This window comes from Nerophis lumbriciformis, linkage group LG03 (genome assembly GCF_033978685.3).
Source record: "Nerophis lumbriciformis linkage group LG03, RoL_Nlum_v2.1, whole genome shotgun sequence".
NCBI lineage: Eukaryota > Metazoa > Chordata > Actinopteri > Syngnathiformes > Syngnathidae > Nerophis > Nerophis lumbriciformis.
This window is the reverse complement of record NC_084550.2, coordinates 20,505,001-20,532,500: the sequence shown is the minus strand read 5'-3', so window position 1 is coordinate 20,532,500 and position 27,500 is coordinate 20,505,001. Positions and strand designations below refer to the sequence as shown.

At 39.9% G+C, this 27,500-nt stretch overlaps 1 protein-coding gene across 1 annotated transcript in view; it reads right to left on the bottom strand.

Moving 5' to 3' along the window:
* The window catches only part of LOC133580802 (unconventional myosin-VIIb-like), a 136,453-nt gene that overhangs the window by 52,114 nt on the left and 56,839 nt on the right, over positions 1 to 27,500 (bottom strand). The window contains exons 16-24 of the mRNA XM_061935032.2: positions 27,309 to 27,401; positions 22,790 to 22,884; positions 19,411 to 19,495; positions 19,218 to 19,319; positions 9,658 to 9,774; positions 4,580 to 4,870; positions 4,280 to 4,507; positions 1,694 to 1,849; positions 1,561 to 1,623 (exon numbers count right to left, since the gene is read on the bottom strand). Coding sequence (XP_061791016.2) covers positions 1,561 to 1,623; positions 1,694 to 1,849; positions 4,280 to 4,507; positions 4,580 to 4,870; positions 9,658 to 9,774; positions 19,218 to 19,319; positions 19,411 to 19,495; positions 22,790 to 22,884; positions 27,309 to 27,401 — 1,230 coding nt within the window. The remainder of the gene's footprint in view (positions 1 to 1,560; positions 1,624 to 1,693; positions 1,850 to 4,279; positions 4,508 to 4,579; positions 4,871 to 9,657; positions 9,775 to 19,217; positions 19,320 to 19,410; positions 19,496 to 22,789; positions 22,885 to 27,308; positions 27,402 to 27,500) is intronic.

Genomic DNA, 27,500 nt, shown 5'->3' with positions numbered 1-27,500 from the left:
ACAACCAAAATTATTCCGTACATTAGGCGCACCGGGTAATAAGGCGCACTGTCGAGTTTTGAGAAAATATGCAGTCTACACGTATCTCTTATGTGTGACTGCCATCTACTGGTCACATTTATCATTACACCATGTACCAAAAATAAAATAGCTTAGAGGTCGGTAAACACAACCAAAACGATTCCGTACATTAGTTATAAGGCGCACTGTCGAGTTTTGAGAAAATATGCAGTCTACACGTATCTCTTATGTGTGACTGCCATCTACTGGCCACATTTATCATTGCACCATGTACCAAAAATAAAATAGCTTAGAGGTCGGTAAACACAACCAAAACTATTCCGTACATTAGTTATAAGGCGCACTGTCGAGTTTTGAGAAAATATGCAGTCTACACGTATCTCTTATGTGTGACTGCCATCTACTGGTCACATTTATCATTACACCATGTACCAAAAATAAAATAGCTTAGAGGTCGGTAAACACAACCAAAATTATTCCGTACATTAGTTATAAGGCGCACTGTCGAGTTTTGAGAAAATATGCAGTCTACACGTATCTCTTATGTGTGACTGCCATCTACTGGTCACATTTATCATTACACCATGTACCAAAAATAAAATAGCTTAGAGGTCGGTAAACACAACCAAAACTATTCCGTACATTAGTTATAAGGCGCACTGTCGAGTTTTGAGAAAATATGCAGTCTACACGTATCTCTTATGTGTCACTGCCATGTACTGGTCACACTTATCATTACACCATGTACCAAAAATAAAATAGCTTAGAGGTCGGTAAACACAACCAAAACTATTCCGTACATTAGTTATAAGGCGCACTGTCGAGTTTTGAGAAAATATGCAGTCTACACGTATCTCTTATGTGTGACTGCCATCTACTGGTCACATTTATCATTACACCATGTACCAAAAATAAAATAGCTTAGAGGTCGGTAAACACAACCAAAACTATTCCGTACATTAGTTATAAGGCGTACTGTCGAGTTTTGAGAAAATATGCAGTCTACACGTATCTCGTATGTGTGACTGCCATCTACTGGTCACATTTATCATTACACCATGTACCAAAAATAAAATAGCTAAGAGGTCGGTAAACACAACCAAAACTATTCCGTACATTAGTCATAAGGCGCACTGTCGAGTTTTGAGAAAATATGCAGTCTACACGTATCTCTTATGTGTGACTGCCATCTACTGGTCACATTTATCATTACACCATGTACCAAAAATAAAATAGCTTAGAGGTCGGTAAACACAACCAAAATTATTCCGTACATTAGTTATAAGGCGCACTGTCGAGTTTTGAGAAAATATGCAGTCTACACGTATCTCTTGTGTGACTGCCATCTACTGGTCACACTTATCATTACACCATGTACCAAAAATAAAATAGCTTAGAGGTTGGTAAACACAACCAAAATTATTCCGTACATTAGTTATAAGGCGCACTGTCGAGTTTTGAGAAAATGAAAGGATTTTCAGTGAGCCTTAAAGTCCGGAAAAATACGGTAAGCAGAAAAACCAGAGCCTGTGAACTCACCTCCTCGGGGATAGCCGATGCTCTTCGGTTTCCAAACTTTTTCTTGTTCTTCCTCAGTATTTTCTAGCATCCAACAAGAGTCATGTCACTTCCACACCCCAGCGCTCTGATAAGTTTGGGGGGCCGACCTTACCTGGTCGAGTCCCACCAGGTTGCTCAGCCTCCTGCCTTGTCTGCTGGGCAGATGGCGGGAGACGCTGAGCGAGACCTGCGAGAGGGCGTCCTGGGATTTGGGCTCAGGCAGGTCCCCCATGAAGCGCAGTATGATCCACCACACGGTCAGACACGCCTGGTCGGGGGACGAGAGGAGATATGCAAGGTTGAAGTGTGCAAGATCAATCCAATCCAATCCACTTTATTTATATAGCACATTTAAACAACAAAATGTTTCCAAAGTGCTGCACAACAATATTAAACACAATTAAAAACAATATAAAATAAATATGATTAAAAACAATTTCAAAGGGTAAAACCAATTAAAACAGTAAATAGAAATCAAAATTTTAAAAACACAGAGGACAACAGAGGACCACACAACTCACGTAGTGTTAAAAGCCAGAGAATAAAAGTGGGTCTTAAGACGAGACTTAAAACACTCCACTGTGGGAGCAGTTTGAACATGGAGGGGTAGAGTGTTCCAGAGCTTAGGGCCGACCACAGAGAAGGCCCTGTCTCCCCTGGTTTTAAGTCTCGTCTTGGACACCACGAGCTGGAGTTGGCTCTCGGACCTCAGAGCGCGCGCAGGATTGTAAGTTTGGATGAGGTCTGAGATATAATGAGGTGCCAGTCCATGTAAAGCTTTAAAAACAAAGTGCAAGGTTTTAAAATCAATTCTAAAATGAACAGGGAGCCAGTGCAAACTCTCAAGGATTGGGGTTATATGCTGGCATCTCCTGGCCCCTGTTAAAAGTCGTGCTGCCGCATTCTGGATTAACTGCAACCGGCAGAGAGCTTTTTGGCTAATGCCAGCATAAAGTGCATTGCAGTAGTCCAGGCAACTTGAAATAAAAGCATGCACAACTTGTTCAAAAAGGTTAAAAGATAAAAACGGTTTTACCTTTGCTAAAAGACGAAGATGATAAAAACACGATTTTAAAACGCCATTGACTTGTTTGTCAAGTTTAAAATCGCTGTCTATAGTGACGCCAAGGCTGGTGACTTTGGGACGCACATCATTTTGCAATGGTCCCAAGTCAGTGAGGGCCGGACCAAACACTAAAATTTCCGTTTTTCCCTCATTCAATATTAAAAAATTCTGGGCTAACCAAGCCTTGACGTGGTATAGACAGTTGAGAAGGGGTGTCAGGGGGGCCGTGGCCTTTTGAAATAGGCATATAAATTTGGCAGTCGTCTGCATAAAAGTGATAAGACACTCCATACCTCTTAAAAATCTCTCCAAGAGGGAGGAGATATAGAGCGAACAGGATGGGGCCTAGAATAGATCCCTGGGGGACACCACAGTAAAGCGGAACAGAAGAAGAAGTGGTGTCCCCCAGCCTGACAGAGAAGGACCTCTCTGACAGGTAGGATCTGAACCACTCTAATGCAGTCCCCCTGACACACACACAGTCTCTCAGGCGATCTAAAAGAATTGTGTGGTCGACTGTGTCAAAGGCAGCTGTAAGATCTAAAAGCACTAAAATGGCAGAGCTGCCAGAATCAGATATTAAAAGCAAATCATTAAAAACCTTTAAAAGTGCAGATTCAGTACTGTGCAAAGCTTTGTATCCAGACTGAAATGGATCTAAAGTGCTATTTTCATCTAAAAAAGGCTGTAGTTGCACCAAAACACATTTCTCCAAAATTTTTGACACAAAAGGTAATTTAGAAATGGGCCGATAATTTGACAAACTTGTAGGATCAAGACCTGTTTTTTTTTATCAAAGGCTCAACAACAGCTCCTTTACAAAAAGAGGGCACACTGCCAGAAATCAAGCTGCTGTTGATGATGTCCCTAACAGACAAGTCAATAGAGTCCCAGACTTCTTTAAAAAAGCGAGGGGGGACCGGGTCTGTGGGACAGGACGAGGGTTTTAGTTTGTCAACTATTCCTGTAAGCTCAGGCATGGACACAGGCTCAAACTGACAAAACACAGCCGAGCACCGAGTGGCCACATTGAAACTAAATGGAGAAGGAGAAAGATTTGCCCGAATAGTAGCAACCTTGTCGTTAAAAAAGGAAATACATTTTTCACAAGTTTCCCTTGTCATCTTCAGTGAAGTGGCTGGATTCGGATTAAGAACAGAACTAATAGATTTAAAAAGAACACGTGGCTTGTTGATACAATTTGAAATTAAGTCTGACAAATATTTAGTTTTTTCAGCTTTAACCACACTTTGATAGTTCTGACAGCTTTCTTTTAAAATTTGATAGGAGACCTCCAAGTGATCCCTTTTCCACTTACGCTCCGCCCTTCGCCACTCACGCCGAGCTGTGCGTGTGGTTTCATTGAGCCAAGGCTCCAGTTTTGAGGGGCGCTATACTGTCCAGAATCTCAGAACATGTGGAAATAAAAGAGCACATTAATTGTTCAGTGTCTGCAGAATGTGATATATTCTGCATAGACACAGTGAACAAAGGAGAAAAGGAGGCTGCAGTGTCAGTACTAATAACACGCCCATGACGCACGGCAGACGGTTTTACATCAGGGTCCAAACTTAAATTGAACATAACAGGACTATGATCGGATGCGCGTTTTTTTCCCCCTCCGCCACTCACCAAAGTGTCGGCTTCATCGTCATGCTGCAGAAGAGGCTTGTGGAGTCTGTGCTGGATGTGGGTGTGGCTGGCGTCACCCTTGAAGTGAAGAATGCTGAACTGGTAGAATGAGAACTCATCTGTGAAGTCTTCAAAGCCATCTTCTTCTTCTTCTTCCTCTTCAAACGATGGGGTCGGGGTTGCTACGCTTGAGGCCGGGATGCTTATTTGAGATGCGGTGTCGGACTTCTGTACAATCCGATAAAAACAAGCTGAATGTCAATGTATTGGCTTCATTAAGACTTTCCACTGATCTCTAACCTCCGAGTCAAATGCTTCGTGGACTATAATTTGCACAAGAGGTGTAGGCAGCACGTCGTCGTCTTCGTCCGCGGCCACCGGCTGTTCGTCAGATTGCTGAGCCTCAGCGACGATTTGTTCGAGTCGACGCTGAAGCTCAACAGGTGTAGGCAGCACGTGGTCGCCTTCCTTTGCAGCCGCCGCCGCCTCGGGCTCCTCGTCAGATTGCTGAGCCTCAGCGACGACTTCTTCGAGTTGACGCTGAAGCTCAAAGGCGATCCCGTCCTCGTGCTCCTCTGGTGACAGCGAGCGCTGTTAGACGCGTGCGAGAGGGCGGACCGAGGATTAGTAACGGCCAAATAGCTATATTGAAACTAAAAGGTAAATAAAACCAAAATACAATGATTTGCAAAGCATTTTCAACCTATATTCAATTAAACAGACTGCAAAGAAAACATATTTAACATTCAAACTAGTAAACTTTGTTATTTTCTTGCAAATATTAGCTCATTTGGAATTTGACGCCTGCAACACATTTCAAAAAAGCTGGCACGAGTGGCAAAAAAGACTGAGAAACGCTCGTCAAACACTTATTTGGAACATCCCGTTAATAGGGAACAGGTGGGTGCCATGATTGGGTATAAAAGCAGTCATTATTCGGGCTCCAGTACTATGGAATGCCCTCCCCGTAACAATTAGAGATGCTACCTCAGTAGAAGCATCTTAAAACTCATTTGTATACTCTAGCCTTTAAATAGAGCCCCCTTTTAGACCAGTTGATCTGCCGGGGCACAGGCAGATGGGGCCATGGATGAAGTGCTGGCTGTCCAGAGTCGGGACCCGGGGTGGACCGCTCGCCTGTGCATCGGCTGGGAACATCTCTGCGCTGCTGACCTGTCTCCGCTCGGGATGGTTTCCTGCTGGCCCCACTATGGACTGGACTCTTACTATTATGTTGGATCCACTATGGACTGGACTCTTACTATTATGTTAGATCCACTATGGACTGGACTCTCACAATATTATGTTAGATCCACTATGGACTGGACTCTCACAATATTATGTTAGATCCACTGTGGACTGGACTCTCACTATTATGTTAGATCCACTATGGACTGGACTCTCACTATTATGTTAGATCCACTATGGACTGGACTCTTACTATTATGTTAGATCCACTATGGACTGGACTCTTACTATTATGTTGGACCCAATATGGACTGGACTCTCACTATTATGTTAGATCCACTATGGACTGGACTCTCACTATTATGTTAGATCCAGTATGGACTGGACTCTTACTATTATGTTAGATCCGCTATGGACTGGACTCTCACTATTATGTTAGATCCACTATGGACTGGACTCTCACTATTATGTTAGATCCACTATGGACTGGACTCTCACTATTATGTTAGATCCACTATGGACTGGACTCTTACTATTATGTTAGATCCACTATGGACTGGACTCTCACAATTATGTTAGATCCACTATGGACTGGACTCTCACTATTATGTTAGATCCACTATGGACTGGACTCTTACTATTATGTTAGATCCACTATGGACTGGACTCTTACTATTATGTTGGACCCACTATGGACTGGACTCTCACTATTATGTTAGATCCACTATTAACTGGACTGTCACTATTATGTTAGATCCACTATGGACTGGACTCTCACTATTATGTTAGATCCACTATGGACTGGACTCTTACTATTATGTTAGATCCGCTATGGACTGGACTCTCACTATTATGTTAGATCCACTATGGACATGACTCTCACACTATTATGTTAGATCCACTATGGACTGGACTCTCACACTATTATGTTAGATCCACTATGGACTGCACTCTCCCTATTATGTTAGATCCACTATGGACTGGACTCTCACTATTATGTTAGATCCACTATGGACTGGACTCTCACTATTATGTTAGATCCGCTATGGACTGGACTCTCACTATTATGTTAGATCCATTATGGACTGGACTCTCACTATTTTGTTAGATCCTTTATGGACTGGACTCTCACTATTATGTTAGATCCACTATGGACTGGACTGTCACACTATTATGTTAGATCCACTATGGACTGGACTCTCACACTATTATGTTAGATCCACTGTGGACTGGACTCTCACTATTATGTTAGATCCACTATGGACTGGACTCTCACTATTATGTTAGATCCACTATGGACTGGACTCTCACACTATTATGTTAGATCCACTATGGACTGGACTCTCACACTATTATGTTAGATCCACTATGGACTGGACTCTCACACTATTATGTTAGAGCCACTATGGACTGGACTCTCACTATTATGTTAGATCCACTATGGACTGGACTCTCACTATTATGTTAGATCCACTATGGACTGGACTCTTACTATTATGTTAGATCCACTATGGACTGGACTCTCACACTATTATGTTAGATCCACTATGGACTGGACTCTCACTATTATGTTAGATCCACTATGGACTGGACTCTCACTATTATGTTAGATCCACTATGGACTGGACACTCACTATTATGTTAGATCCACCATGGACTGGACTCTCACTATTATGTTAGATCCACTATGGACTGGACTCTCACTATTATGTTAGATCCACTATGGACTGGACTCTCACTATTATTTTTGATCCACTATGGACTGGACTCTCACTATTATGTTAGATCCACTATGGACTGGACTATTACTATTATGTTAGATCCACTATGGACTGGACTATTACTATTATGTTAGATCCACTATGGACTGGACTCTCACTATTATGTTGGATCCACTATGGACTGGACTCTTATTATTATGTTGGATCCACTATGGACTGGACTCTCACTATTATGTTAGATCCACTATGGACTGGACTCTCACACTATTATGTTAGATCCACTATGGACTGGACTCTCACACTATTATGTTAGATCCACTATGGACTGGACTCTTACTATTATGTTAGATCCACTATGGACTGGACTCTTACTATTATGTTAGATCCACTATGGACTGGACTCTCACTATTATGTTAGATCCACTATGGACTGGACTCTCACTATTATGTTAGATCCACTATGGACTGGACTCTCACTATTATGTTAGATCCACTATGGACTGGACTCTCACTATTATGTTAGATCCACTATGTACTGGACTCTCACTATTATGTTAGATCCACTATGGACTGGACTCTCACTATTATGTTAGATCCACTATGGACTGGACTCTCACTATTATGTTAGATCCACTATGAACTAGACTCTCACTATTATGTTAGATCCACTATGGACTGGACTCTCACTATTATGTTAGATCCACTATGGACTGGACTCTCACTATTATGTTAGATCCACTATGGACTGGACTCTCACTATTATGTTAGATCCACTATGGACTGGACTCTCACTATTATGTTAGATCCACTATGGACTGGACTCTCACTATTATGTTAGATCCACTATGGACTGTACTCTCACTATTATGTTAGATCCACTATGGACTGGACTCTCACTATTATGTTAGATCCACTATGGACTGGACTCTCACTATTATGTTAGATCCACTATGGACTGGACTCTCACTATTATGTTAGATCCACTATGGACTGGACTCTCACTATTATGTTAGATCCACTATGGACTGGACTCACACTATTATGTTGGATCCACTATGGACTGGACTCTCACAATATTATGTGAGACCCACTCGACATCCATTGCATTCGGTCTCCCCTAGAGGGGGGGGGTTACCCACATATGCGGTCCTCTCCAAGGTTTCTCATAGTCATTCACATCGACGTCCCACTGGGGTGAGTTTTTCCTTGCCCTTATGTGGGCTCTGTACCGAGGATGTCGTTGTGGCTTGTGCAGCCCTTTGAGACACTCGTGATTTAGGGCTATATAAATAAACATTGATTGATTGATTGATTGATTCACAAAGGGCGGGGCGAGGGTCACCGCTTTGTTAAAAAACAAGTGCGTGAGCAAATTGTTTAAGAACAACATCTCTCAACCGGTTATTGCGGGGAATTTAGGGATTCCACTATCTACGGTCCGTAATATCATCAAAAAGGTTCAGAGAATCTGGAGAAATCACTGCACGTAAGCGATGATCTTACGGACCTTCGATCCCTCAGGCGGTACCGCATAAAAAAAAAACGACATCAGTGTGTAAAGGATATCACCACATGGGCTCAGGAACACTTCAGAAACCCACTGTCAGTAACTACAGTTGGTCGCTGCATCTGTAAGTGCAAGTTAAAACTCTACTATGCAAAAAGCCAAAGCCATTTATCAACAACACCCAGAAACGCGGCCGGCTTCGCTGGGCCCGAGCTTATCTAAGATGGACTGATGCAAAGTGGAAAAGTGTTCTTCATTTCACATTGTTTTTGGAAACTGTGGACGTCGTGTCCTCTGGATCAAAGAAAAAAATAACTATCCGGACTGTTCTAGGCGCAAAGTTGAAAAGCCAGCATGTGTGATGGTATGGGGGTGTATTAGTGCCCAAGACATGGGTAACTTACACATCTGTGAAGGCACCATTAATGCTGAAAGGTACATACAGGTGTTGGAGCAACATATGTTGCCATCCAAGCAACGTTATCATGGACGCCCCTGCTTATTTCAGCAAGACAATGCCAAGCCACGTGTTACATCATAGTAAAAGAGTGCGGGTACTAGACTGGCCTGCCTGTAGTCCAGACCTGTCTCCCATAGAAAATGTGTGAAGCCTAAAATACCACAACGGAGACCCCCGGACTGTTGAACAACTTAAGCTGTACATCAAGCAAGAATGGGAAATAATTCCACCTGAAAAGCTTAAAAAATTGGTCTCGTTTACTGAGTGTTGTTAAAAGGAAAGGCCATGTAACACAGTGGTAAAAATGCCCCTGTGTCAACTTTGTTGCTGCCATTAAATTCTAAGTCAATTTTTGCAAAACAAATTGGAACATTAAATATCTTGTCTTTGCAGTCCATTCAATTGAATATAAGTTGAAAAGGATTTGCAAATCATTGTATTTTGTTTTTATTTACGAATTACACAAGGTGCCAACTTCACTGGTTTTGGGTTTTGTACTCACGTTAACCTTCATTCCCTGATATACTTTTCGAGCCAGGAATCCTCTGGTGTAGGCCTGCAGGAGAATGACTGCCTCTCTCTTCTGCTTCCAGCCCTTCTTCGCCTGGTAACCTCGTACCTAAACAGTAATTACTTGTAAATTGACATTATAAGCTCGTATTTGCACCAAAATTTTGCTCGTTATCAGCAAAAACTCGAAAGGACTAACTCCTGCCTCGTGTGTGAGTCTTCATGGAAGAAACTCATTTCCTCCAAAATCGGACATTGCAATAAAATACACACGATAAAAATAAAAATAAATCATTATTGGCTTTTTTATTTAACAGGAAATCTTATGATTATTTATTGCAAGCAAATCAATTTTTTTGGCATGAAATAAGTGTTAGAATAATTTGATCTAAGTTATCACAAAAACTTTGTGTTGAAATGAGTTCCCAGCGAGAAGTGAATTATATTTTATATAGCGCTTTTCTCTAGTGACTCAAAGCGCTTTACATAGTGAAAACCCAATATCTAAGTTACATTTACACCAGTGTGGGTGGGTAAAGTGTCTTGCCCAAGGACACGACGGCGGGAATCGAACCCGGAACCCTCAAGTTGCTGTCACGGCCGCTCTACCAACCGAGCTATGCCGCAAAAGCAGTCTTTGAACCTACCAAGAAGGCTTGTAAAACTCCACTGTGTAGGATGGGAAGCAACATGAAGGTGTTTGTTTCTTTCATGTATTGTAATCAACAGAAAGATATTGTCTTGACCCAAGGACTACAAAGCGGAGAGAAGGCAAGATCCGCCCAAGTTCCAGACACCGCTTTTTAAAGTCTTTTACGACCTCTTTTTTTGAACGGGGTCGGTACAGCTCGGTTGGTAGAGTGGCCATGCCAGCAACTTGAGGGTTCCAGGTTCGATCCCCGCTTCCACCATCCCAGTCACTGCCGTTGTGTCCTTGGGCAAGACACTTTACCCACCTTCTCCCAGTGCCACCCACACTGGTTTAAATGTAACTTAGATATTGGGTTTCACAATGTAAAAGCGTTTTAGGTCACTAGAGAAAAGCGCTATATAAATATAATTCACTTCACAACTGTTTTACGAACCTCTTTTTGAACTGTTTTACAAACCTCTTTTTGAACTCTTTCACGACCTCTTTTTTGAACCGACCTTTTCTGCGAGCTGTTTACGACCCCCGTCCCTTAGAAACAGCTTTGGCCACGTGGTCAGGGAAGGTTCCAAATAAAAAGGAGGAGGCGTGCAATCTTTTGGGAGAAGGTGATGACACTGTGCAAGGGTGCAGATGTACGCGTTTCTCCTCACTGAACCACATTGAGTTCTGTCTCTGTTTGATTCCTTGCTTCTTGTCTTGTTTAATAGATGTCATCAGTGTTTGAACCTGACAATAAGATTTTTATTTTTTTTGTATTAATTAAGCAAAGAAATGCTCATAATTTAGCTGCTGACATATGCAGTAACAAATTGTGTCATTTCCCATTCTATTGTCAAAATTATGAGGGACAAGCGGTAGAAAAATTATTGTTATTCTACTTGTTTATTTACTGTTATTATCTGCTTATTTTCTCTTTTAACATGTTCTATCTACACTTCTGTTAAAATGTAATAATCACTTATTCTTCTGTTGTTTGGATGCTTTACATTAGTTTTGGGTGATACCACACAATTCGGTATCAAGTAGTTACAGGGTCATACATTGGTCATGATTAAAGTTGTAAAGTCTTTTTGTATCGTTTCAGTTTCACAAATTCCTCAGTTAATTCACCAAAAATCTCACCGTGGAGTTATCGAGTCTGCTTAGCTGATTGGAGAGCTAACTTCCGCAGCTCGTGGGTCCATGACGATGACTTCTGTTTTGTTTGATCTGCCGTTTTACTGCCTTGTTACAGGCACCATTTGTAAACAATTAAGGTATGTAAATAAAACATTTACAACATCTTTGTGTAAATACTGTATGTCATTTTTCAACGTATTTATCTGCGGATTATAGTCCGGATTATTTAAGGAAGAAAAAAATCCTAAAATTTTGGGGTGTGGCTTATATATAACCCTCTATAGTCTGAGAAATTGCCCTCTATAGTCTGGCAAATACGGTGAATAGATTTGTCTTTTTCATACCTACCATTGTTCCCTGTTTGACTCATTTGACTTCAACATTCCCATACACAAAATAATTAAAGGAGCCATATGTGTCCTGAGCAAGACACTTCACCCTTGCTCCTGATGGGTGCTGGTTAGCACCTTGCATGGCAGCTCCCTCCATCAGTGTGTGAATGGGTAAATGTGGAAGTAGTGTCAAAGCGCTTTGAGTACCTTGAAGGTAGAAAAGCGCTATACAAGTACGACCCATTTATCATTTATTTATTTATATGTAGTAATGTGGCCAGAAATGGTACTGTAATCACGGTCAAAATTCTGTAGTCCCCTCCCACTCTCCATGACTGAGAGTTTATGCTTCTTGCAAGATGGTTTACCAAGTAATTATGCCACATTTTACTCATGTCAATTAGCCAAATGTACACTGTATTGCCAAAAGTATTTGGCCACCCATCCAAATGATGAGAACCAGGTGTCCTAATCACTTGGCCCTGTATAAAATCAAGCACTTAGGCACGGAGACGGTTTCTACGAACATTTGTGAAAGAATGGGCCGCTTTCAGTGATTTCCAGCGTGGAACTGTCACAGGACGCCACCTGTGCGACAAATCCAGTCGTGAAATGTCCTCGCTCCTAAATATTCTGGGTTTGGAGGTTGCCAGGAGATCGGTACATTTCGGACTGCATTGTGCTGAGTGTGAAATTTGGTGGAGGAGGAATTATGATGTGGGGTTGTTTTTCAGGAGTTGGGCTCGGCCCCTTAGTTCCGGTTTGAATGCTCCAGGATACCAAAACATTTTCGGACAATTCCACGCTCCCAACCTTGTGGGAACAGTCCTCTTCCAACATGACTGTGCACCAGTGCACAAAGCAAGGTCCATAAAGACATGGATGACAGAGTCTGGTGTGGATGAACTTGACTGGCCTGCACAGAGTCCTGACCTGGACCCGATAGAACACCTTTGGAGACTGAGAGCCAGGCAACATCAGTGTGTGACCTCACCAATGCGCTTTTGGATGAATGGTGGAAAATTCCTATAAACACACTCTGCAACCTTGTGGACAGCCTTCCTAGAAGATTTGAAGCTGTAATAGCTGCAACTCGACATCATATCGAACCCTATGGGTTAGGAATGGGATGGCACTTCAAGTTCATATGTGAGTCAAGGCAGGTGGCCAAATACTTTTGGCCATATAGTGTATTTGTAACGTTGTGCAGCAATATTTTCGTTTGGCATCAATCGTCTCCATCTTTCAAAGGCATCCCCCCGATACAAATCCTCATTTTGTTCCTGGCTCAGGCATGAATAAGCTGAGAATCGTAACGGCGCCTTTTAGATTTACTAAGGTCTGCCATGTTTAGTAACTTTACCAGTGGCGGTAGCCAGATGAAGGTGGCGGTGCGTAACTGGCAACCTAAATGTGACACACACACAGACTTGCTAATTGGTCAAACGGTGAAGGGTGGGGCATCGAAACGAAAACAACAACAAGCAGGCATGTGATTTGACCACAATGAAAAGGACTGAAACAATTTCCGGGGGTCTGGGGGACGAAGCTCCTGGTTTTTCACCAATTTAACATGCTAAAATTAACAAAGACAGCACCATTTGAAGAAAATATTTTAGTGTTTAAAGACATGAAAACATCATTAATAGAACATACATAACCCAATTATCCTAATGAATCACTGTATATGGTTCAGCCCCAACAGTATTTAGTCACTAATATTTACATCTACCAGCACGTCTTCCTATGAGGAAGCAGTGCCTGGGGAATCTGTGGTGGGCTCTCCTATTTCTGGGGCTGAGGTTGCCGAGGTAGTTAAAAAGTGGATGAGATCCGCCCGGAGTTCCTTAAGGCTCTGGATGTTGTGGGGCTGTCTTGGTTGACAAGACTCTGCAGCATCGCGTGGACATCGGGGGCGGTACCTCTGGATTGGCAGACCGGGATGGTGGTTCCTCTCTTTAAGAAGGGGAACCGGAGGGTGTGTTCCAACTATCGTGGGATCACACTCCTCAGCCTTCCCGGTAAGGTCTATTCAGGTGTACTGGAGAGGAGGCTACGCCGGATAGTCGAACCTCGGATTCAGGAGGAACAGTGTGGTTTTCGTCCTGGTCGTGGAACTGTGGACCAGCTCTATACTCTCGGCAGGGTCCTTGAGGGTGCATGGGAGTTTGCCCAACCAGTCTACATGTGCTCTGTGGTCTTGGAGAAGGCATTCGACCGTGTACCCCGGGAAGTCCTGTGGGGAGTGCTCAGAGAGTATGGGGTATCGGACTGTCTTAATGAGGAGGTCCGCTCCCTGTATGATCAGTGTCAGAGCTTGGTCCGCATTGCCGGCAGTAAGTCGGACACGTTTCTAGTGAGGGTTGGTCTCCGCCAGGGCTGCCCTTTGTCACCGATTCTGTTCATAACCTTTATGGACAGAATTTCTAGGCGCAGTCAGGGCGTTGAGGGTATCTGGTTTGGTGGCTGCAGGATTAGGTCTCTGCTTTTTGCAGATGATGTGGTCCTGATGGCTTCATCTGGCCAAGATCTTCAGCTCTCACTGGATCGGTTTACAGCCGAGTGGGAAGCGACTGGGATGGGAATCAGCACCTCCAAGTCCGAGTCCATGGTTCTCGCCCGGAAAAGGCTGGAGTGCCATCTCCGGGTTGGGGAGGAGGAGTTCAAGTACCTCGGAGTCTTGTTCACGAGTGAGGGAAGAGTGGATCGTGAGATCGACAGGCGGATCTTCAGTAATGCAGACGCTGTATCGATCCGTTGTGGTGAAGAAGGAGCTGAGCCGGAAGGCAAAGCTCTCGATTTACCGGTCGATCTACGTTCCCATCCTCACCTATGGTCATGAGCTTTGGGTCATGACCGAAAGGACAAGATCACGGGTACAAGCGGCCCAAATGAGTTTCCTGGTCGCTCCCTTAGAGATAGGGTGAGAAGCTCTGTCATCCGGGGGGAGCTCAAAGTAAAGCCGCTGCTCCTCCACATCGAGAGCAGCCAGATGAGGTGGTTTGGGCATCTGGTCAGGATGCCAAACGAACGCCTCCCTAGGGAGGTGTTTAGGGTACGTCCGACCGGTAGGAGGCCACGGGTAAGACCCAGGACACGTTAGGAAGACTATATATCCCGGCTGGCCTGGGAACGCCTCTGGATCCCCCGGGAGGAGCTGGACGAAGTGGCTGGGGAGAGGGAAGTCTGGGCTTCCCTGCTGCCCCCGCGACCCGACCTCGGATAAGCGGAAGAAGATGGATGGGATGGATGGATATTTACATCTTGTGTTCATTTCACATCCACAGGTGTCACATTGATCAGTGTTATTATCTACAGTTTATTTACAGTATTACCACATTACTTCAGTTCACTTCACACATTAGCTTTCTCAGAGAGCCCTAACATGAGCTTTCCTTGCAAATTTCTGAGCAGCCTGCATTTTCCTTTCGGTCTCTGCTTTTGTAGCTTCTTTTTTGGATTTCACTGCCAACTTCTGCCTCTTGGACTCTCTCTCCACTTCCATCTGCTCTAGATCATCCCTGTACCTCTTGCTTGAGGTTCTGATCTTGAGACACAGTTTTCCGTTGACAGGGTCCATGACAATGTCTATTACTTGAGAAATGTTGAACTGATGATTTCTTTTTAGCTCTTAGGCCATACTTTACTGTTTGGATTGCACTGTGTGTGGAAATATTTATATAATTGCCTACAAGTTTAGTTATAAATATAACAAAATACCAAATGTAAACATTTCATTCTTTTCGCCAAAATAGGATATAAATTTATGAAAATAATTCATACTTGCCAACCTTGAGACCTCCGATTTCGGGGGGTGGGGGGGCGTGGTCGGGGTGGGGCGAGGGCGTGGTTGGGGGCGGGGCTAAGAGGGGAGGAGTATATTTACAGCTAGAATTCACCAAGTCAAGTATTTCATACATATATATATATATATATATATATATATATATATATATATATATATATATATATATATATATATATATATATATATAAATAAGAGAAATACTTGAATCTCAGTGTTCATTTATTTACACATATACACACACATAACACTCATCTACTCATTGTTGAGTTAAGGGTTGAATTGTCCATCCTTGTTCTATTCTCTGTCACTATTTTTCTAACCATGCTGAACACCCTTTCGCAGGTACCCAGAAAGGTTTCGAGTACCACCAAAAAAACTGAATCTCTGCAGACAGTATAAAAATCTGTGTTAAAGGTGTACAAATACTGTTTGTATAATAAGCATGTTATTTTTTTTTACAAATGAGGGTTAAGAGTTCAGTACTAAAAAAAAAAAAAAAAAGAATGTGGCTTAAGTACAGTTTTTTAATTGAGCTGCTGCATTTTTTGGTTGGGTTTTTTATTTATTTTGAGTAACTTCTATACATTTCTAAAAGGGGAATAATGTAATAGAGTTATCTATGTTTGACTGTTGCCATCTCCTGGTGAATGTTGGCTATAGCGTACTGGGGTTACTTTTTGGTTGGCCAACGATTTACGTGGTGTTGCGCACTTGACGTCACTCAGGTCCGCATGGAGCTGGAGGGGGCGTGGCTTCCAGCTCCGCCTCAATTTCGGGAGAAAATTTGTCCCGGGAGGTTTTCGAGAGAGGCGCTGAATTTCGGGAGTCTCCCGGAAAATCCGGGAGAGTTGGCAAGTATGAAATAATTAAACATGTTTAGTATTGTTTACTCATATTTGAAAATAGGAAATAATAATAATGTGAGGACACTGACATATTGCATGAAACAAGTGTGAAAATATTGACCTTGAAGATTGTTACACCACTGACAAAATTGTTTCAAGAGACTACATAAGAACTTAATATTACAAAATAGTATTATATGCACATTTATTTCAAATAAATTGTTAACTGGAATCAATAATGCGACTCTTTGAATTTCTGTAATTTCATATATTTTCACGTGGCTTTTTATTTTTTAGAAAAACCCATTTATATTTCGCAAAGCAATAATTGGTTAATATTTAAAACAAACATGCGTATTTCGCAAGCAAATATTTTTTAGCTTACCTCATTATTAACAACCCTGTCTGCAACTGAAGTGGGTTGTTTGGGTGGATCTTTCCTCTCGATGTAAACAAAGGATGAAGTCCGTAAGGTTTGCTCACATCCAAAAGTACCAGCTAGTGAAAAGTTCGTTTTCTTTGCTTCAAGTTGTTTGATATGTTTTTTGGCGTTTCGCATGTACTTCCAAAGCCTTGAAACCTCGTGATCCATAGTCAATATTATCATGACACCACGTGCACAAAACCGATCGATTTTCCGAATAAAATCACCGAACAAAGTCGTAACTTCCTCCTTCCCAACAGTATCAGTGATTTCCCTTTCCATCCAGTCCCATCGAAACTTATTTTTGACATGTTTATCAATTTCTTTTACTCGTAAAGCGTCCTTTCTCTCGAGAACCGACATCGTTTACATATGGAAAATGGCGGTAATAACCATTATGTCATCATTCATAACAGATGTCCTGATTGGTCACAAGGAACATATCGACCAATCAACTACGGCGTAATATAAACTACGTCTCGAATCTTGATTTAGGGTCGGGAAAAAAAACGGAAAAACGGAAGATTTTTATTTTTTTCCCCCCGAGATTAAAAAAGACGGAATTCCGACTTTAGACGGAAAAATCACATGCCTGAACAAGCTTTCGGGGCTGTAAATCTAATTTTTAAATGAGCATATCCCGGCTGAACTACTGTTATCAGTTATAGAGGTATTTGAAAAGAACATGATTTATGACATATCAGGGCCATTTACTGATGACTTGACATTAAATTATTACATATAGCTCCTTTAATATGTGTGATTCCTGTTGATATCGTCTCAAATCTATATTGGGTATGTGGAAAAGTTGTATAGTGACAACACTAAAGCTCACGCAGTCATTGATATCAATAATGTCTGCAAGGCTCACTTGTCATCCATCATTGTTTTGGCATTTATTCTAGGAACTTTATTATTCACGTTTAGACTATTTGTGTTTTATGCTTAAAATCACTTTGTTTGGCACATTTCTCTGGAGGAAAAAAGTTTGGGCACCCCTGATTTAAAAGTTTTTTTTTCCTGTTGATAGGTGTGGTTTAATTAGTGAAACTTTGAGAACAAGTAGGATTAAATACACTATATTGCCAAAAGTATTTGGCCACCTGCCTTGACTCACATATGAACTTTTAGTGCCATCCCATTCCTAACCCATAGGGTTCAATATGACGTTGGTCCACCTTTTGCAGCTATTACAACTTCAACTCCTCTGGGAAGGTTGTCCACAAGGTTGTGGAGTGTGTTTATAGGAATTTTCCACCATTCTTCCAAAAGCGCGTTGGTGAGGTCACACACTGATGTTGCCTGGCTCTCTGTCTCCGTTCTAATTCATCCCAAAGGTGTTCTGCCGGGTTCAGGTCAGGACTCTGTGCAGGCCAGTCAAGTTCACCCACACCAGACTCTGTCATCCATGTCTTTATGGACCTTGCTTTGTTGGAAGAGGAAGGGGCCCGCTCCAAACTGTTCCCACAAGGTTGTGAGTATGGAATTGTCCAAAATGTTTTGGTATCCTAGAGCATTGAACGTTGTTTTCACTGGAACTAAAGGGGCCAAGCCCAACTCCTGCAAAAACAACCCCACACCATAATTCCTCCTCCACCAAATTTCACACTCGGCACAATGCAGTCCGAAATGCACCGTTCTCCTATCAACCTCCAAACCCAGACTGGTCCATCAGATTGCCAGATGGAAAAGCGTGATTCATCACTCCACTGCTCTAGAGTCCAGTGGCGATGTGCTTTACACCACTGCATTGGACTTGGTGATGTATGGCTTAGGTACAGCTGCACGGCCATGGAAACCCATTCCATGAAGCTCTCTGCGTACTGTACGTGGGCTAATTGGAAGGTCACATGACGTTTGGAGCTCTGTAGCAACTGACTGTGCAGAAAGTCTTTGCACTATGCTGACCCCTCTCTGTCAGTTTACGTGGCCTACCACTTGGTGGCTGAGTTGCTGTTGTTCCCAAACTCTTCCATTTTCTTACATTAAAGCCGACAGTTGACTTTGGAATATTTAGGAGCGAGGAAAATTCACGACCGGATTTGTTGCACAGGTGGCATCCTGTGACAGTTCCACGCTGGAAATCACTGAAAGCGGCCCATTCTTTCACAAATGTTCGTAGAAACAGTCTCCATGCCTAAGTGCTTGATTTTACACACCTGTGGCCAAGTGATTCTGATCACTTGGATGGGTGGCCAATTACTTTTGGCAACATAGTGCATGTCCAGCTTCATCCTACTCCTTTTCGGACACGCTGAATTAGGCGCGTTCATTTTTTCTAAGCATTTTTCAAAATAAAGCAATACCGTTTTGAGCGCAACTGCATATGACGCATGCAATCGCGTCAAATTAAAGCTCAGTTGATTACGTACGTGAGTCTGTAAAGTCAGTGCCGCCGCTCGCTTCCCTCGAAACTGGGACTGAAGCATCCGACCACGAACCTTTGACACCAGGCGTTCAAAGCCTTGCCGGAGCTATTTGGAGACAAGAGTGGAATGAAGCAATTTTGGCGTCTTTTTCCCCCCCCCCGAAGTAAACGGGAAGATACAATATTTGATACATTACCGTTCTTTGGATTTTGTTTTCCCTGTAAGCTCTCCAGTTTTTCTGTATCACCACAGCAGCCCTCCGCTTCTTCAAAAAAGACTTTCTAGAAAAGACATAACCGTTGATCATGACCTGGTCATCCAACTTGTTCGTTCACAATAAAACTCCATTTGATCTATTCTACGATGTCGATACCACTGCTGTTAGTTAGTTATATCAGTGGTCCCCAACCACAGGTGCGGGGACCGGTATCGGTCCGTGACGCATTTGCTACTGGGCCGCAGAGAAACATTAAATAATTTACAAAAGGACTGCATTTTCTCCAACTTAACTTTGACCAGGGGTGTCAAACTTGTTTTCATTGAAGGCCACATCGCAGTCATAGCTGCCATGAAAGGGCCGCTTGTAACAGTAAATAATTAATGAATTTGCCTATGAATTTAAATATTAAAAAAAAAAAAAAATTCTTACATAAAGAGTAAACAAAATCTGCGGATTTTACTACTGTTTTTTTTACAGAGACTTTTACTCTAAAATATATCGTGTGTTTTATTTTATTTTTATTACTATTACTTTTACAACATATTATTGTAAATAGACATACAGTACCTCTATTTAATTTTATTTTTGGCAACTTAGCTGCCAGTTTTTTTACCATAATAAAATGTGGTACCATAAAATCATCAACCGTGGATTTTACAGTAAAAAAAAAAAACCAGAACTGTCAGCTCAGTCGGCATAATTTTACTGTAAAAAAACAAACATTGGTCGTTTTTTTTTTCAACTTACAGTAATATCAGGGTTTCCCGCAGCGCTTTGTTGTTAAGGCGGCCGCCTTAACAACAAAGAGCCACCGCCTAAACTAAAGTCTTAAAAAAATACAAATAAATTAAAAAAAATTTTTTTTTTTTTATTTTATTTGTCCTTTCCAGCTTCTCAGGCAAATCATATAGAGAAGTGTAGGATACTTCTCTTGTTGCCTTATTTGTATTTGACTTTAGTTACTTTAATTATTAGTAATGTAGCAGCCTAGTTTTGAATGGCAGGGTCCCTGCTATCACATGATAAAAAATATAACATTTACATAATAAAAATCAACTAAAGGTTTCCCGCAGCGCTTTGTTGTTAAGGCGGCCGCCTTAACAACAAAGAGCCACCGCCAAAACTAAAGTCTTATAAAATAAATAAATAAATAAAAAAAATATATATATACTGTATATATATATATATATATATATATATATATATATATATATATATATATATATATATATATATATATATATATATATATATATATATATTTCTTTTTAAATTTTTTGTCCTGTCCAGCTTCTCAGGCAAATCATATAGTTGACGTAGATGCCCACATCGGCTGTTCAGATTTATTTTGTTGCCTTATTTGTATTTGACTTTAGTTACTTTAATTATTAGTAATGTAGCAGCCTAGTTTTGAATGGCAGGGTCCCTGCTATCACATGATAAAAAATATAACATTTACATAATAAAAATCAACTAAAGGTTTCCCGCAGCGCTTTGTTGTTAAGGCGGCCGCCTCAATAACAAAGAGCCACCGCCAAAACTAAAGTCTTAAAAAAATAAAATAAAAAATAAAAATATATATACTGTATATATTTTAAAACATTTTTTTGTAATTTTTTGTCATGTCCAGCTTCTCAGGCAAATCATATAGATGACGTAGATGCCCACATCGGCTGTTCAGATTTACTTTGTTGCTTTATTTGTATTTGACTTAGTAATGTAGCAGCCTAGTTTTGAATGGCAGGGTCCCTGCTATCACATTATAAAAAATATAACATTTACATAATAAAAATCGACTAAAGGCTTCCCAAATGCTGTAATAAATTAAGCATGATGAGTTGAGCATATGTCAGCATGTGGCCCCACTTTTAACTCTGTTTTTGAAACGCTTATTTACAGTAAGTCATTCATTTGACTCAGTCATTATTTTGACTTAGTAAATATTGACTTACTAAGACAAAATAATGACTGAGTCATATTAATGACTTACTGTAAATAAGCGTTAATATGACTCAGTCATTATTTTGACTTAGTAAATATTGACTTACTAAGACAAAATAATGACTGAGTCAAATTAATTACTTACTGTAAATAAGCGTTTGCAATAAGCGTTTGAAAAACACAGTCAAAAGTGGGGCCACATGCTGACATATGCTCAACTCATCATGCTTAATTTATTACAGCATTTGGGAAGCCTTTAGTCGATTTTTATTATGTAAATGTTATATTTTTTTATCATGTGATAGCAGGGACCCTGCCATTCAAAACTAGGCCGCTACATTACTAATGATTAATAAAACACCTTATATTTTCTTTCTTACTAAAAGGTATTAGTTGTTTTTTTCTAGTTAGACAGGGGAAAAAAATAGTGTTCACTATTGCAACAAATATATTATCTAACTTTGTTGGTCAAAATCCAAATAAATACTTAAATACCTGCTATAATTTATGATTTCGAAGCAAGTTATCCATCAAATTGTACACTATAAAAATGACCAATAGATTTTACTGTAAAATTTAGGGAGGTATATAACTCAATATTGTTTTCCGTAAAGTAAAAACAAAGCACAAAACAGTCCTAGTTACCAGAGATACTAAGTATGTCATTATTTTGACTTAGTAAATATTGACTTACTAAATTACTAAATTTACTTAGTAAATATTGACTTACTAAGTCAAAATAATGACATACTTAGTATCTCAGGTAACTAGGACTGTTTTGTGCTTTGTTTTTACTTTACGGAAAAAAATATTGAGTTATATACCTCCCTAAATTTTACAGTAAAATCTATTGGTCATTTTTATAGTGTACAATTTGATGGATAACTTGCTTCGAAATCATAAATTATAGCAGATATTTAAGTATTTATTTGGATTTTGACCAACAAAGTTAGATAATATAATATTTGTTGCAATAGTGAACACTATTTTTTTTCCCCCTGTCTAACTAGAAAAAAACAACTAATACCTTTATTAAGAAAGAAAATATAAGGTGTTTTATTCACACATTATTTCCAGGCTTTTGCGAGCCATATAAAATGAGGTGGAGGGCCAGATTGAGTTTGACACCTGTGCACTAGACACACCAATGAGCTTGTTCATAGATGTACAATAAAACTCCTCATGGGAAGTTGCCGTTTGTTATAACTTTGTGACATGACACAATGCACATTAATGAACATATCAAATAGAAAAGTGACCGATTGTAGCCAATGGCTGATTTCCCTCTGCATCTCATTGTAAAGAAACAAGTGGAAAGCCGGTCCCTGAAAATAATAACATTATACCGGTCCGTGGTGCAACAAAGGTTGGGGACCACTGATTTATATGACTTATAGTGTATTAAAAATGGCACCTGTGTCCGTAGCCCAGCATGACCCGCTGGATCACAATAGCTTTCTTGTTGAATTCTTCCTCCCGCAAGCGTTCCAAAGTGGCGTCATGGGCATCCTGGAAAAGTACAACAAGTCTCAGGATACAGTCGTGGTCAAAAGTTTACATACACTTGTAAAGAACATAATGTCATGGCTGTCTTGAGTTTCCAATCATTTCTAAGACTCTTATTTTTTTGTGATAGAGTGTGAGCAAATGTGCTGGGTCAAAAGGATACATACAGCAATGTTAATATTTGCTTACATGTCCCTTGGCAAGTTTCACTGCAATAAGGCGCTTTTTTGTTTCATCTGACATCAAATGGACAAAGATAAGACCTTCTGAAGGAAAGTTCTGTGGTCAGATGAAACAAAAATTGATGTAGATCTGCTGAACAGATTTACTTTACAAAAGAGAAGTGTGGGATATTTGTTGCTGCCTTATTTGTATCTGACTTTATTAAACAAAACCAGTTTTATTTTAAGTAACAGACATTTTTTCAGAGTGGTTCATCTATTTTATTTTAATCATAGAACTGTTTAACATATTTAAAATGTTATTAAAATAAGAATGTTATTAAATAAAAAACTGAAAATCAAATTAAAATTAAATTAAAATCAAAATTGAAATTAAAATTAAATAAATTAAATAAATTAAATAAATTAAATAAATTAAATAAATTAAATAAAAATTTAAAATTTAAAATTTAAAATTTAAAAAAGTATTGTTTTTTAATCGAGAATTGTTTTAAATCAAGAATCAATTCTGAATCGAATCGTGTGGTGCCCAAATATTCACAGCCCTATATTACGTGGTAAATATTCAGGTCACGAAATGTAAATAGAGTATTTGTCAGAATAATTGTATCTAAGTGATCACAAAACTTTGTGTTTCAACGAGTTCCCGGCGAGCAGACGAAAGCTGTCGTTGATCTTACCAATCAAAAGGCTTGTAAAACTCCACTGTGTAGGATGGGGAGCGACATGAGGGTGTCGGTTTCTTTGATGTATTGTAATCCACAGGAAGATTTTGTCTTGACCCGAGTACTACAAAGCGCAGAGGAGGCAGGGCCTGAATCCCCTCCAGGCACCTTTTCTTTGAACTGTTTTGTAACCAAAGGCGACGGCTGTTTACGACCCCCCTCCCTTTAGAAACAGCTGTTGCCATGTAATCAGGGAAAGTCCAAATAAAAGAGGAGGCGTACAATCTTTCGTCAGAGCGTGGTGGAAGACTGTACAAGAGTACAGCCCAGACGTTTCTCCTCAATTGAGCTAAATTGAATTCTGTCTTTGTTTGATTCCTTGCTTCTTTGTCTGTTTAATAGATGTCATCAGAGTTTGAACCTGACAGTATTGTTTGCCCTTTTTGGATGGTTGTTTATTGGGCTTTATGGGCGCAATAAAGGCAATGACGTAATGGCCCCCTTTGGCTCCATTTTAACCAGACTTTTATTGACGTTTATTGAGTTAAAATGCTTTTTTTTTTTTTTTAAATGTTTTTGTCTCTCATAAAGATTGTGAATTATAGGCAAAAACCACCCATCAAGCATAGCTCCCCTTTAAAAAACATATATGATATTTATTATTATTTTATTTAGAATGTATATACAGTACAGGCCAAAAGTTTGGACACACCTTCCTTTCAATGTGTTTTCTTTATTTTCATGACTATTTACATTGCAGATTGTCACTGAAGGCATCAAAACTATGAATGAACACATGTGGAGTTATGTACTTAAACAAAAAAAGGTGAAATAACTGAAAACATGTTTTAAATTCTAGTTTCTTCAAAATAGCCACCTTTTGCTCTGATTACTGCTTTGCACACTCTAGGCATTCTCTCCATGAGCTTCAAGCACACCTGTGAAGTGAAAACCCTTTCAGGTGACTACCTCTTGAAGCTCATGGAGAGAATGCCAAGAGTGTGCAATGCAGTAATCAGAGCAAAGGGTGGCTATTTTGAAGAAACTAGAATATAAAACATGTTTTCAGTTATTTCACCTTTTTTTTGTTAAGTACATAACTCCACATGTGTTCATTCATAGTTTTGATGCCTTCAGTGACAATCTACAATGTAAATAGTCATGAAAATAAAGAAAACGCATTGAAATGAGGAGGTGTGTCCAAACTTTTGGCCTGTACTGTATATACATTCTAAATAAAATAATAATAAATAATATCATAAATGTTTTTTAAAGGGGAGCTATGCATGTTGGGGGGCTTTTGCCTATAATTCACAATCCTTATGAGAGACAAAAACACTTTAAAAAAATAAGAAGCATTTTAACTCAATAAACGTCAATAAAAGTCTGCTTATAATGGAGCCAAAGGGGGCCATGACGTCATTGCGTTTATTGCGCCCATAAAGCCCAATAAACATACAATCCAAAAAGAGCAAACAATACTCTGTTGACATTTCGTGACCTGAATATTTACCACGTATTATAGGGCTGTGAATATTTGGGCACCAGACCATTCGATTCGATTTTTGATTTAAAACAATTCTCGATTCAAAACCAATACTTTTTTAATAACATTTCTATTTCTATTTATTTATTAATTTTAATTTTAATTTAAATGTCTAATTTAATAACATTCTTATTTTAATAAAAATGTTTAATGTAATTTTAAACAGTTCTATGATTAAAATAAAATTGATGAACAACTCTATGAAAAATGTCTGTTACTTAAAAGAAAACTGGTTTTGTTTCATAAAATGCTTCTCAAACATTTAATAAAGTCAGATACAAAATTCAATTAAGCTCAATTGAGGAGAAACGTCTGGCCTGTACTCTTGTACAGTCTTCCACCACGCTCTGACGAAAGATTGTATGCCTCCTCTTTTTTTTGGACTTTCCCTGATTACATGGCAACAGCTGTTTCTAAAGGTAGGGGGGGTTGTAAACACCCCGTTGCCTTTGGTTACAAAACAGTTCAAAGAAAAGGTGCCTGGAGGGGATTCAGGCCCTGCCTCCTCTCCGCTTTGTAGTACTTGGGTCAAGACAAAATCTTCCTGTGGATTACAATACATCAAAGAAACCGACACCCTCATGTCGCTCCCCATCCTACACAGTGGAGTTTTACAAGCCTTTTGATTGGTAAGATCAACGACAGCTTTTGTCTGCTCGCCGGGAACTCATTGAAACACGTTTTGTGATAACTTAGATCATACTTGCCAACCTTGAGACCTCCGATTTCGGGAGGTGGGGGGTGGAGGGGGCGGGGGGCGTGGTTGGGGGCGTGGTTAAGAGGGGAGGAGTATATTTACAGCTAGAATTCACCAAGTCAAGTATTTCACATATATATATACAGTATATATAAGAAATACTTGACGTTCAGTGAATTCTAGCTATATATATATATTTATTTTATTATATATATATATATATATAAAAGAAATACTTGAATATCAGTGTTCATTTATTTACACATATACACACACAACACTCATCTACTCATTGTTGAGTTAAGGGTTGAATTGTCCATCCTTGTTCTATTCTCTGTCACTATTTTTCTAACCATGCTGAACACCCTCTCTGATGATGCATTCCGCTTCGTCTCCTTGTTGTGTGCGCAGTTGTGCACTGCACTCTCTAAAAGCCGTAGATGTTATTGTCACGTATGCATGTCCAGTAGATGGCAGTATTGTCCTGTTTAAGAGTGTCACAACATTGCTGTTTACGGCAGACGAACTGCTTTACGGTAGACGAAAACGTGACTGCTGTTGTTGTGTGTTGTTGCCACGCTGGGAGGACGTTAATGAAACTGCCTAACAATAAACCTGGAGGGGGCGTAGCCTCCAGCTCCGCCAGAATTTCGGGAGATTTTCGGGAGAAAATTTGTCCCGGGAGTCTCCCGGAAAATCCGGGAGGGTTGGCAAGTATGACTTAGATACAATTATTCTGACAAATACTCTATTTACATTTCGTGACCTGAATATTTACCACGTATTATAGGGCTGTGAATATTTGGGCACCACACGATTCGATTCAGAACTGATTCTTGATTTAAAACAATTCTCGATTAAAAAACAATACTTTTTTTTAATAACATTTTTAATTTTAATTAATTAAATTTTAATTTAAGTTTTTTATTCAATAACATTCTTATTTTAATATTTGTTTTAATAATATGTTAAACAGTTTTATGATTAAAATAAAATAGATGAACCACTCTGGAAAAAATGTCTGTTACTTAAAATAAAACTGGTTTTGTTTCATAAAATGCTTCTCAAACATTTAATAAAGTCAGATACAAATAAGGCAGCAACAAATATCCCACACTTCTCTTTTGTAAAGTAAATCTGTTCAGCAGATCTACATCCATTTTTGTTTCATCTGACCACAGAACTTTCCTCCAGAAGGTTTTATCTTTGTCCATGTGATGTCAGATGAAACAAAAGTTGTAGAAATGATTGGAAACTCAAAACAGCCATGACATTATGTTCTTTACAAGTGTATGTAAACTTTTGATCACAAATGTAATGTGTAGTTTTTCCAGAACCTTCAGGAAAATCTTGTTTTTTCCAATTTTCCACTCGTCGGATGCTATAATTGCTCTCTGGCAGATGGCATCACAACAGGCAGCAGCTGTGTTCTGTGGAGAGAACGTTTAATTGATGAATATTGACAAGGAGCAGACTCATTTGCATAACATGCTACATGATACATGATACATGCTACATTTATGATGCAA